This window comes from Miniopterus schreibersii (assembly GCF_964146895.1).
Source record: "Miniopterus schreibersii genome assembly, chromosome: 2".
NCBI classification, from domain to species: Eukaryota; Metazoa; Chordata; class Mammalia; order Chiroptera; family Miniopteridae; genus Miniopterus; species Miniopterus schreibersii.
In genome coordinates this window covers 8,653,643-8,667,204 of record NC_138102.1, presented here as the reverse complement: position 1 = coordinate 8,667,204, position 13,562 = coordinate 8,653,643, and the positions used below count along the sequence as shown (strand labels likewise).

General features: G+C 43.4%; 1 protein-coding gene across 3 annotated transcripts in view; it reads left to right on the top strand.

Moving 5' to 3' along the window:
• The window catches only part of FAT1 (FAT atypical cadherin 1), a 107,986-nt gene extending 94,886 nt beyond the window's left edge, over positions 1-13,100 (top strand). For 2 of the 3 annotated variants that reach the window (XM_081130240.1, XM_081130242.1), the window contains exons 22-28: positions 99-561; positions 1,992-2,145; positions 2,269-2,379; positions 4,085-4,716; positions 5,549-5,686; positions 10,583-10,618; positions 11,649-13,100. In XM_081130240.1, coding sequence (XP_080986366.1) covers positions 99-561; positions 1,992-2,145; positions 2,269-2,379; positions 4,085-4,716; positions 5,549-5,686; positions 10,583-10,618; positions 11,649-12,274 — 2,160 coding nt within the window. In that variant the 3' untranslated portion in view covers positions 12,275-13,100. The remainder of the gene's footprint in view (positions 1-98; positions 562-1,991; positions 2,146-2,268; positions 2,380-4,084; positions 4,717-5,548; positions 5,687-10,582; positions 10,619-11,648) is intronic. The other variant, XM_081130241.1, reaches the window with a different exon arrangement.
• The last annotated feature ends 462 nt before the right edge of the window (positions 13,101-13,562 follow it).

Sequence of the window (13,562 nt, the reverse complement as noted above, 5' to 3'; positions counted from 1 at the left end):
TGTCAATTGCCCCACATACCTCTCCCTCCAATTTCTGATCAGAGGCTATAACCAGAGGTTCTGTGGAGTAACATGAAGTGTTGCTGTTTTTGCCGTAGATTCATAACGGAAGACTGCAGTACAAGTTTGACTGTGGGAGTGGCCCTGGCATCGTGTCTGTTCAGAGCATCCAGGTCAACGATGGGCTGTGGCACGCAGTGTCCCTGGAAGTGACCGGCAACTATGCTAGACTGGTCCTGGACCAGGTTCACACTGCGTCAGGCACCGCCCCGGGGACTCTGAAAACCCTGAACCTGGATAACCATGTGTTTTTTGGTGGCCACATCCGTCAGCAAGGCACGAGGCATGGGAGAAGCCCCCAAGTTGGGAATGGATTCAGGGGCTGTATGGACTCCATTTATTTGAATGGGCAGGAGCTCCCCTTAAATAACAAGCCCAGAAGCTATGCCCTCATTGAGGAGTCGGTGGACGTGTCTCCCGGATGCTTACTCACAGCTACAGAAGACTGCTCCAGTAACCCCTGCCAGAACGGGGGCCTGTGCAACCCATCACCCGCGGGAGGTAGGCTGCGCAACGTCGCTGGTTTCTAACGTTACACGTGTGCGCTTAGGGGACGCCCTGCGCGTTTCTGTTGTTTCTCTCTATCCAAGTCATCGTCAGACGTTCATCAGTGTTGGAAGCGGGCTGTATGTGTTATGAACAGGGGAGCAGAGCGGCCTGGCTGACGGGAGCTGCCTGCCTGCTGAGCTCCTGCAGCCACGTCTCATTCCGCACCAGGGACCGTGGGCAAACCACAGCTCCTTCTGACCTCTCCTTCCAAACACAGACACTGACCCAGCGGGGTTTAGAATTGGCACCATTTAGTTGTTCTTGCGTGCCCCCTTTATCTGCTGACCCACTAGCTATAGGTGGGGTGCCAGAGGCCTTAGACCCCTCCTGAAGTGCTGCCATACCTGCCTTGAAGCCCTAGCACAGTGGAGGATTCTGGCTTCTGCATCCTGGACCCGTATGTCCACTTATCAGTAACAGAACACGGTTACGAAAATGACAGTTGTCTTGCCCAGTAAATAGAGCTTTGTGTAATGAACAGAGCAGAAGTCAGAGCAACCCTTTCATTAAGTGAGATTTCAAAAGACTTGGTTTTCTCCTTTTTTCTTTGGAACGTGTCTATGCATACTAGATGCAAAGAGTAGGCCAGGTTATCCCCACGGTAATACTCTGAACAAAGGTTTATAGTGTACTCCTGTCACGTGCACAAGGAGGCTGCCCTCACTGTGTCATCAGGGCTGGGACCAAGAGTCGAGTTTTCTTGAGACCGCTGTAGCAGCAGGCAGAAGGGAACACAGGCACCACACACAGTGGCTCCTAAAGCTCTGACCGAGCCCAAAGTGCCACATTTCTGTGGCCAAAGAAAATCCCATGGCCATGACCAGCTCCAGAGGTGGCGGTGGGGACGTGCAGCCCTGCGTCTTCCCCAAAGACCAGTCGTTGGAAACCGTCTCCACCATACCTGTCAGTCTTCACAGAATGAAGAATCTGACATTGTTTTTGCTCCTTTACACAAATTCGCAGATCACCTTTCTTAAAATGGTAGCTTATGGTTTTCAAAGCTTTTTCATTTAATGTGTCATTTAATCCTTAAAAGCTTGTGAGCCACAAATAAATTGGGATGTTGAGCACTACGTGTTGTCAATCCAGCGGCCACTCGGGCACAGTAACCTTTTCCCTGTTCTGTATGCTTGGCCCAGTAACCTTACATACTTTAGGATGAACTAAAGCTAATTATGAGTTCTGTCTTTAGTGCTCTGTGTTTCTGTTACCAGCAGCGGCTTGGTACAGACGATGTCTTACTTGGAGGGAATGGGACTGTTACTGGCTTTTACGGGTCTTAGGAAACTAAATCTTCACCTCAAAGCAAAAGCCGACTCCCTAAGACTTACATTGTGAGCTACTGAGTGACGGGACTTTTTTGTTCCCCTCTCCTAACTTAGGTTATTACTGCAAATGCAGCGCCTTGCACATAGGGCCCTACTGTGAGGTGAGCGTCAACCCCTGTTCCTCCAACCCCTGCCTGTATGGTGGCACCTGCATCGTGGACCGTGGAGACTTCATCTGCCAGTGCAGAGGGTTATATACCGGTCAGAGGTGTGTGCATTTTTCCGTTTTAACTTCTGTGTGAAACATCTCCATTCACTTGTTAATGTTCCTGCTTTGCCGTGTTTATTGGCAGTAGAACTGCTGGGTTTATGCCTGTCACTTACTCCTTAGGTGCCAGATTAGTCCGTACTGCAAGGACGAGCCCTGCAAAAACGGTGGGACCTGCTTTGACAGCCTGGATGGTGCTGTCTGTCAGTGCGATTCAGGTTTCAGGGGAGAAAGGTAACTGGCTTTTCTCGGGATTTTATTTCCACCTCTCTGTAACGTTACAAAGATGAACGGATGCCACGAAACTTTTATTAATTGGGATGACGTTGCTTCAGAACTCGACACTTCTCGTACTAGCTTCTTATGTTAGTTATCTTTCTGCTCTTTAAAATAAAAATTTGAGCAGGTGAATATCATGTTATAATGCTTGGAAAAAACCTACTTCCTTTGCTTTTAAGATATTATTTATAAAAAAAAGAGCGTGTGGGTTTTTGCAGGAAGTAAATGTTTGTGGAATGAGTGAGATTATTATGTTTTTTTAAAGCAGACACCTATGGTCTGCTGTCTTTGAAAGTGATGATAACGACGTCTTTTCATAATACACTGTAACTCTTCTGTAGCCTCTAGAAACCTTTTCCAGCTCTCTCATCTTTTGTAATCCTTACCATAATCCTAAGAGGTGATTATTATTTTCCAGGACAGAAAATGAGGCAGTGTTTTACACCTTGAAAGAGATAGATTGTGTTCCAGATGCCATTTCATCTTAGACTTTTTACCAGTTCAGTTTAAAAAATTACGCAGTGAGTGTTTTTCGTAAGTGCCTAGTGCTGGGCATTCCGATGAGCCTTCACCCTTAGTCTTGTCAGGAAGCTATAAGTGTGACCTGCGTGTAGGTATTCCCATGTGGTTTTGCTCTAGTTGTGGTTGTCGTCCTGAAGTTTGTCACCAGTTACATGGTCTTAATTCATAAATTGACTTTCCTAATTCTAATCTGTTAATACTTAATGTAATGGACAAAAATGTCTCAGTTGTCAAATTTTAATGCCTGGTCGGTGTAGGGGGTGGTATGTAGAAATATTTATTAAAGGAGGAAGGGTTTGAGAAGTGTCAGGTAGATCCACACAGGTGCAAAAAATGCCCGTTTGGAAAGGCAGAGTGGTAGGGACATGGATGTGAACCATTCTGTGAGGGTGAGGAGCTGTGGGAGGTTTTCAGTAGGGAGACACATTTAAAATGGAAAACAGAGTTTCCTTGCCTTTCACATGTTTTATGGAACTGTCATAATCCCCTAGAGGAAGATTTTTCTTAGAAATTTAACCTAACCTATTAGAACAGTTAACAGCATAACCATTTACCAAAATGCACATTATAAATTTCTGGATCAGAATTAGAAACAAATTGATGTTCAACCAATGAGTTAGTGATCTGCTGAGTCCTAGGAAAATGGCAATTAAATAGGCTTGACCTCATGTTTATCTCCCAAATGCCCATTGAGTATGGAAACAAATGATTGATTACTCCACAGGAGGTTTCTTGTTGTAGTTATCGTTGTGAATAGTGTGTTTTTGGGTTGTCATCTATTTGATTTTGTTTTGAAATATGTTATTAAGAAGGGATTAAAGCCTGGCTAGTGTGGCTCAGTGGCTGAGTGTTGACCCATGAACCTGGAGGACACAGTTCAAGTCCGGGTCAGGGCACATGCCAGGGTTGCAGGCTCTATCCCCCAGTAAGGGGCATGCAGGAGGCAGCTGATTGATGATTCCCTCTCATCATTGATGTCTCTCTTTCTTTCTCCCCCCTCTGTCTCTGAAATCAATAAAAAACTTATTTAATAAAGGGGGGGACATTAGATTAGCCTTTCCTCTCTAAGACTCAGTAGGCCTGTCAGAGTCTGACACGCATCGCCAGGGTCTCTCCTCATCCGTGGCTCTCTCGGCAGGTGTCAGAGCGACATTGACGAGTGTGCCGGGAACCCCTGTCGCAACGGGGCCCTTTGTGAGAACACCCACGGCTCCTACCACTGCAACTGCAGCCGCGAGTTCCACGGGAAGCACTGCGAGGACGCGGCTCCCAACAAGTACGTGTCGACCCCGTGGAACATCGGGCTGGCCGAAGGCATAGGAATCCTCGTCTTCGTCGTCGGGATTTTCTTACTGGCGGTGGTGTTTGTTCTCTGCCGCAAGATGGTCAGTCGGAAGAAGAAACAGCAGGCCGAGCCGGAGGACAAGCACTTGGGACCCAGCACAGCTTTCATACAAAGGCCGTACTTTGATTCAAAACTGAATAAAAACATTTACTCCGACATACCACCCCAGGTGCCTGTCCGCCCCATCTCCTACACGCCGAGCATTCCAAGCGACTCCAGGAACAATCTGGACCGGAATTCCTTCGAAGGGTCTGCTATCCCAGAGCACCCCGAATTCAGCACCTTTAACCCCGAGTCCGTGCACGGACACCGCAAAGCAGTGGCCGTCTGCAGCGTCGCCCCCAATTTGCCGCCACCACCCCCATCTAACTCCCCTTCTGACAGCGACTCGATCCAGAAGCCTAACTGGGACTTCGACTATGACGGTAGGAACCACTTTTCCCATCTCAGGGGAGTGTCGCTGAGAGGAACAGCTAGATGAGAAGTTCTGCCAGGGCCTCTGCTGTTTCGAGTCCAAATGTGGTCTTTGTTAGTGATAAATGTGCTCCGTAGACCTCGGAAAGATTTGAAAAACTCTTCCAAATGCCCTGAGCCCTGGCTGAACATCGTGGCGATGATGGTATTTTAATTAAGGAATTGAATGTGGTCTTGTTCCGGTTAATCTGGAAAGATCATTTCATTTCTGTAATTGATATGGGTCCTCGGCTATAAATTTAGGGGGCTTTTATGATTAAAAAAATTGGGAGGGCATTTGTATGATAAGGATATTTTTTTAAAACATGGCCAGAAAAGACAAGATGGCTTGGGCAAAAGTAGGTTTACAGTTTGTGTGGAAAAAGACATGCAGGTGATGATTATGCAACAGCTTTATTGACTCAAAAGAATGTCACAACTGTAAACCTCTTTTTGCTCACCCCTGTATTTATATCAGTGGCCTAACATATATTTGATGCTTTCAAAAGAACTCTATGTACAATTTTAAAACAAAACTTTAGTTCCCCATATGGTCTAATGATTTCCATGGGCAAGTGTATTGAGAATTTCTACTCTGTGAATCTGCAAGAATGCTATAGGTTTTTTGTTTGGGATTTCTGTGTTTGATTTTTTTTTCCTCCCAAATGTTTCACCTTCTTTCCATTGCTTTTTATTCAATAAACCTCAGTCTTGGCAGTGCTTGCTCTGTGCCAGGGTACAGCCGTGAACAGGACACAGGCCACACCCTCATGGAGCTTCCTGTTTGTCGTTTCTCCCTTTTAGCTAAAGTAGTGGATCTGGACCCCTGTCTCTCCAAGAAGCCTCTGGAGGAAAAGCCTTCTCACCCGTACAGTGCCCGGGAGAGCCTGTCCGAGGTGCAGTCCCTCAGCTCCTTTCAGTCCGAGTCCTGTGATGACAACGGTGAGTGAGCAGAACTGTGATCCGCTGTGGTCGCTTGCTTGTTGGTCATAATCCTGATCGCGTGGTGTTACGTATATACTACTGTGGACGCACCTGGTGCCCTTGTTACGTCTCCCGATGGTTCCACGTTTCACTTTGGACCACTGATAACACCTAGTACAGATGTGCATGAACATCTGCTGGGGAAACTATTTGAAATGTTCGCAGTGGATTGGAATTTGAACTGGAGCAACTTACCGGTAGTAAGGAAGAAAATGTAATTAATTGAGGGATAATTTTCACCTTGGTGGCCAACCTTGTATTGACTTTTTTCCACAACAGAAAATGTTAGACGTTCTGTGGGTTTTTAAAAGAAAACCCTAATAACTTTGTTGAGCATCAACTCCCTCCCTCATTCACTCCTCCCCTCCCACCCCCCTAAGAGGAGAGGGGATGGTCTGCAGCGTTCACTTCAGTGGCACCTTTGGTATTACAAGGTTTTTATCTGTTTCTTCCCCACTCCCTGTGGCCCCAGCTCCCATTTGGATCAGAGTGTACTGACTGAGAGCACAGTGTGAGAGATGGCCAGTAAGTTTCCTTATCTTTCTAATGAAGAAGGCTTGGCAGTGGGGTCTGTGATGCCATCACGTGTATCTGGTTTCCCTGGGGTAACTGCATTGATAACCAGCTTCGCCATAACAACACGTAACAGTAGAGAAGATAGTCAGTGTTCAGTAAACTGAGTTTTTAGTGGAAATTTTCAAATTCCAGAATTAATAAGGTTGACTGTAATTTTCTTTTTGCATAAAAATATAATGTGTTTAAAATTTCAAATATCTTATTGGTGGAAAGAAATAACCCACTATTAATTATTTGTTTCTAAATCTGGAGTAATGTAGCCCGTAATATATTGCAAACCAAACTTTTCCAAACTAAAGGTGACCATTGCACGTTCCATTCATTTCTGGTTTCAAGCATGTTATGTATGATGAATGTGCCTGTTTATTATTTAGTGTTGCAGTAGATGAACATAGCTTTGCTTATTAAACCAGCCACAACAAAATAGAATTATTTTTTCATTAGATTTAATTCTACAATGTTACAGCTGTCAGTTTATATAATCTATATTTTGATCTCTAAATGCTCTTTATATACATTTCAGAATTTTCTTTTTTTCTAATATTTTCCCTTGAAACATTCTTTTAAAAACTCCTAAATACTTTTAATAAATTATGGTCAAATTAGTTATAAAAATTAATTGCCAGATAATATAATATGAGGGGGAAAAAAGATAGACTCAGGAGTTTGTATTTTAATCTTGATCATATTTTTTTCATTATCAATTGCAAATTTAAGTCTGTATTAAGAGTCTGTACTTATATTTTTAGTTTTTGAAGGCTGCTGTAACGGATTACCACCAACACAGCAGCTGAAACAAGATAAATTTATCTTATAGCTCTGAGGCTTGGAAAGCTAACCTTTGTCTCAGTGGGCTAAAATTAAGGTATAGCAGGGCTCTTTCCTTTCTGGAGAATCCAGGGGCGAATCGGCTTCCTTCCTATTTCTGGTTTCTGGAGGTTGCCCGTGGCTTCTCCCCCATCTTTCAGAGACAGCGACACTGCATCTTGCTGGCCATCTTCTGCAGTCACTTCCCCTCCAAGCACAGCTGGGAGCGGCTTTCCCCTTGTAAGGACCCTGTGATTACACTGGGCTCACACAGATACTTCCAGAAACCCTTCCCATTGCAAGATCTTTAACATGATGGAATCAGCACAGTCTCCCTTGCCGGGGATGATAACAGTCACAGGTTCCCAGGGTCGGGACATGGCATCTTCAAGAGCATCCCTCTCCCTACCACATGTGCGCCCCCTTCTCTTGGCATAAACGCTTTAAAACTGTCCAATGTACAAATGACAAGGAATTTACACAGGAAACAGCCAAGCAGACAGTCTGCATTTTTCTGCTGGTGGGTTTGCTTACCAGCTGTTAACCTGTCCACAAAAAGGCAAGAAATTTGGGCTGGGAGTACATAGAACAGAGACAAAGCTCTTCTTTATTTTTTGGTATTTATATTGCATATTTTACCTTATTATGTAGCTCTTTATATTTCTTTTTCCTGGAACAACGTATGAGTTCATTAAATGGACCCAGAAAATTGTCTTAGGAAGTATTTTACTCTTCAGATGCGAAGTCTTTTGCTCATGAGCTGTTAAAGTAAGGATTGTTTGTCATGACTGGATCCATAATTGTAATTGTAGAAAAACATACAGTTAAATTTTCCCCCTCAATTACAATATGATATGGTTACTCTATTTCCTTGATTAATAATAACAAATATTTAGCTTGATTAGAAAAATCTCTGAGATGGGGCCTAGCAAAGAGCCCAGGAGTCGTGCATAACTGTTTTGTGTAGTTATGTTGATGTATTTCCTTCACATTTTTAAATTTCAAGGTAGAAATGACATAGAGAAACCTTAATGTACTGTGTTCTAACGAATTGAAGATTTTCCTAACTCCTCCCTTTGTCCCTTCTTGCAAGCTTCCGTAGTGACTGTAATACGCCTCGTCAGCGCTGTGGTTGACACGGCGACTAACGGAGGTACAGTCGCGATGCGTGTGCCTGTGTGTGCCGGTGGCTGTCCTAGAGGAGTGCGTCCCGCCTCACGCAGTGTCAGAAGTAACCTTGCTTCTGAGGGGCTGGGACCTTTATTTGGTGCACGTGTGTGTAGTCGCAGTCCAGGTCCATCACAGGAATATTCTTGTCTGCGTTGTGTCTTTCTGTCACCTTTTGTCATTCGTAGTGAATTTCCAGGACATCCCATGTTACCCAGAGGATCCCGACAACTTACCTCTATAGGGCAAGAAGTTTAGAAGTAATTCTGCCCACCTAAAAATATTTTTAGTGTAAAAAAGTCCTGTTCATATGAACAGGAGAAAGAACACACAGTGCCTAGAAACCCCTACAGCTGATGCCTCACTTTTGGAGTTTTCCCCACGTGCGCGTGAGGAAGATGGGTGAGCTTGGCAGAAGGGAGATCTTCATAGATCTCTCCAAGACTGTGAGGAAGGGTATTGACCACCTCCCTTAAAATTACTTTAAGTTAAATTAGCCCTTAGTGTACTGAAGTTTGTGTAATCATGCAAATTGCACAGGATTAATCAGCTCACCCGGAGGGCTTGTTAAAAGCCAGCCTGAAGGTGGGTCCCAGCACCAGAGCTTCTGAGTGGGGGGGCCTGAGAATTTGCATTTTAACAAGTGCGCAGGGAATTCTGAGGTCACTGGCCTAGGGATCGTACTCTCAGAACCAGGGGCATAGGCCACCAAGAGTACATAAGACTTCGAGGTCCCGTTTTGCTGGGACATGTATGTCAGGATTGAGGGGAGAGAAGGGATGGTTCTGGGTCACATTTGATAGCGGGAGGCAGGCGAGAGGCCTCAGTGTTGCCGATCACAGTTACTGATGAGCCTGACGCTTATTTTCCTAAGAAGGACCGTGCTTTTGTTTGGTGAATCAGAAACAATATCTGTATTTTGCCCAAGTGAATTTTAGTTTTAACATGATGAGAACCTAATGTTTTTAATATAGATGGAGTTTAAAGAAGCAGAATTGGAATGGTTTTTTCACTGCAACTTCGTTTATTGGAAAATATTTTTTTGGCATATTTAGAAATGTAAATTGAATTTAAAATTGAGAGCTGGCTTAAATTTTAAGAATTATTGAGTGCTTATTTATTAACAGAGGTTGTCAATCCTCTTTTTATAAAGGAATTACTGCATTTTTACTAGACTATTGAAAAAAACCTAATTTGTAGATACATGTTAACTAAATAGTGGCTTACTAATTTTTAGAGCCACCATGGTCTTTTCAGTTATTGATTTAAATTCCTAGAAGAGAACCATCAGTGAAATTTTTTTCATTTCAAATTACTTTTTTACGTGGGTTTGTGAAAGTCATAGGAAGCATTTAGAAAATCACTAAGGGTAACCAAACTTCTATCATGATCACAGCTGTCACCATAAGAATTTTGATGATAGCCAGCAGTTAGGGCTCGACCTGCGTTATCTTCCTTAATCTTCGTAATAACTCTAAGGGATTTCCTCCCTCATTTCAAAGATGAGAGCCTGAAGCTTAGCCGGGTTAAACAGCCCCCCTGGGCCTGGGATTTACATCTGCTTTCTCTCACTCATGCTGGGGCTCTGTGTATAAAATGAGAGCGGGAAAGAGTGAGTGTAATTCCAGATTTGGGTGGCGTGAGCAGTAAGTGTGTAGCTCATGGTCCCTCCAAGGAAAGGTGAACAGTATAAGTACCAAATCATACTCAGGTGGGGGGTTGGAGAGATTGACTGTTAGTTACTTATAAGTGTCTAAGTCCATTCTTGAGTGTGTCTGACTTTAATATACATTGGAAGGCTATAGTGTTTTTTTATTCAGTATGTTATGTAGCTTTAGATGCATTTGGGTTATCACCTAAGTGACCCAGTGCTACCTGGTATTAGACAAAAATGCTTTCATGATATTTCTCAGTAACATGAAGGTGTGATTTTAATTTTTAAATGAATTTACACTTTATGACAGTCTATATACTTTAATTATTCCTAACAAAATTCTGTGCTTTCAGGTTTAGATTGCCAGAAAGGAAAAGAAAAGGAAAATAATGTTTGCGTTTTTGGGCAGAGTCGCTAGTTCATCATCGCTCATCTTGTTTCTCCATTCTCACGTCCCATTGTTATATTTGTGCTGCATAAATGTCTCAGGCATTTTGAATTTTCATAGCTAATGGCTTGAAGGCTTGGTGGCTGACTGGGCCTTCATAAACGGTTTGCATTGTATCATGTACTTGTCTTTATTTCCTTTGCAGCCATCTTTCTGTTTTAATTATAAATGTTTTCTTTTTTCTCTATTCTGCCACCAAAAGAGTCTTTGGCTGCTCCTGACCTCAGCAAATCAAGAGGTGACTTATGCATGCCAGTCATTCACTGATATGCGCTAAAAAAGTTGGTAGAGATTGACCCCAGTGCTGACTTGCTTCCCTTGTTTGCTCGGTGGATGGTGGATGGTGGATGGTGGATGCCACAGTAACCAAGCACCTCCTTGTTTGTGCCCTGCATTCTAAACGCCATTGCCTCGCCTTTCCCTCTCTGCCAAAGGATTTCAAAATCCTAAGGCAGAAGAAAAATATCCCCACATTGGGAGGGTTTTTAAAAAATAATTATACTTTTATCTCGTCTAAAATGGTCTGTAGACTTTTTTTAAAGTAACAAATTGATGGATGTGGTTTGTCAAAAACATGCTGTGTTTCAGTGTTTGATTGCATTTTGCTTGATTTGGAAGCATGCTTCAATACACACCTGTATTAATACAGTTCATTGTTTTTTTAGGGCTAATGAAAAATAGTGTAATTTTTTAATATGAAGCTTATTACATTATTATATGGGAAATTTATTTTTTAAATTTTAGCATGTTAAAGATTACTTTTACTGTTTTAAAGAGTTGCATCAGTGAGTATTTTTTAAGGACAAGTAGTTAGTGCAAATCAGGCGACATTTGATATTTTACTACATGGAGACCTCTTTCTGAAAGGACAGAACTTCTTTCCTGATGCCCTAAGACTGAGGCCATCTTCATATAGAGCCATGGGTTCTGCATCACAGGAGGGAAGCCAAGGGCTGGAATCCTCTGGGGGAAAGTGCATGTATTAGATGCTAGCACACGGCTTCTGTTCAAACTGTGCTTCTTTGAATGTCAGGCACTTGCATAAAACTGAGACCACCTTTTAGAAAGTGAACCTAGTTCTGAGAGGGTCTCAGTACTGGGTTGGGGCTGGGGGATGCGTTCAAAGCAAAGCCTAGGGGTCTCCAGATGATGAGCCTGCACGCGTGTGAGCCTTTGCACCTTTGTGTGTTTGATGCACCGAGCACTTTCTCCGTGGCCCAGTCTTGGGAGGAAACGCATTAAACTCTGTTCTTTTTTCTTCTACCCAGGCTACCACTGGGACACATCGGATTGGATGCCAACTGTTCCTCTGCCAGACATACAGGAATTCCCCAATTACGAGGTCATCGATGAGCAGACACCCCTGTACTCAGCAGATCCCAATTCCATCGACACAGACTATTACCCCGGAGGGTATGACATTGAGAGCGATTTCCCACCCCCACCAGAAGACTTCCCTGCGCCGGACGAACTGCCACCGTTGCCTCCGGAGTTCAGCGACCAGTTCGAATCCATACACCCTCCCAGAGACATGCCTGCCACAGGCAGCTTGGGTTCCTCATCGAGAAACCGGCAGCGGTTCAACCTGAACCAGTACCTGCCCAATTTCTATCCTGTCGATATGTCTGAACCTCAGAAAACAGGCACCGGCCAGAGCATCACGCGCAGAGAACCCTACGCCCCTTACCCTCCCGGGTATCCCAGAAACTGTGACGGGCCCGCCGTCGAGCACCTGCCCCTGTCTGTGTACTCCACGGCCTCCTGCTCCGACGTGTCGGCGTGCTGCGAAGTGGAGTCCGAGGTCATGATGAGTGACTATGAGAGTGGGGACGACGGCCACTTCGAAGAGGTGACAATTCCTCCACTGGATTCCCAGCAGCACACGCAAGTCTGACGCTCCAACTCCCCCTGAAGTGCCTGGACTTTAGTGAACCGAGAGGTTATATGAGTGGTCTGCGTTGTTCTCTGCAGTGTTGTTACCGCTTCCTTCGGTGAGCTGCAATGGGCATGGCTGCGCCGAGGGCCATGCCCCCACGTGTTAGCCATTTCCAGTGTCCTAACCTACTGTAACGGGAGCAGGTATAGTCGGCTGTGCCATGTCTGAAGTTTTTTTTTTTTTTTTGTACTTGCATTTGTCTGTGTTAAAATAATGCAACGAAAATCAGCCCTACCATCTTGTTAGCATGATTCATGTATTTATATAGATTTGATTATTTTAAATTTCCTGTCCCCTTTTTTTGTGTGTAAATTTTATGTACAGATTTGATTTTCCATAGGTTTAACTCGATTTTCAGGACATTTTGTGGGGTGTTGTTTTTTTTTGGACCGAATTTGGGTGGTGTTAGTGTCATTGCCTAGCACCCTGATCTTTTACTATAACCAGGGTTTCGCTCTATGCCCTTTTTCACTGAAGTTTGACATTTCGTTCGTACATTTCAATGTAGTCATGCATTTCCAGTTGTACATAAGATGAGAAAAGACCTGATCCATGACACGTCTTAAATGGGTTGCTGTATTTTAGAATTATAAACATTTTTCATTATTGGAAAGTGTAACGGGGACCTTCTGCATACCTGTTTAGAACCAAAACCATCATGACACAGTTTTTATAGTGTCTGTATATTTGTGATGCAATGGTCTTGTAAAGGTTTTTACTGAAAACTACCATTAGCCAGTCTTTCTTACTGACAATAAATTATTAATAAAATATTTTAGCTTTATTGCCTGTTTTTCTTTCATATTTATACTCCTGTTCAGGATTTATTTAATGAATTGAGAAGGAGGGATGGATGGATGAGTGGGTGGATGGATGGAAGAATGCATGTAGAAATAGCTCTGTGTGGCTTCAAAGCGAAGTCCCTTTGCAGTTGCCAAAACCAGGCAATAATTACAGATGTAACCACTAGGTGGCAGTATATGGCTACATGATACGGCTCAGAATTCTAGGCTAAAGGTAAACAGCACTCTTATAAGTATTTTCTAACTAAAACCTTAAGTTTTCCTTTATATATATCTTTATCTTATTACTATTTATTGGCTGTAATTTAAATTTTCACCTATGGTTTATATGAAAGAGTCTTTTTGAAGCATTTTATCTTTCTGCTGTCAAATAACTCGCCCTACTTTTATATGATTTAATGTAAAATCCAGGTGCTATTTTCCCTGCGTATTTATAGTCAAAT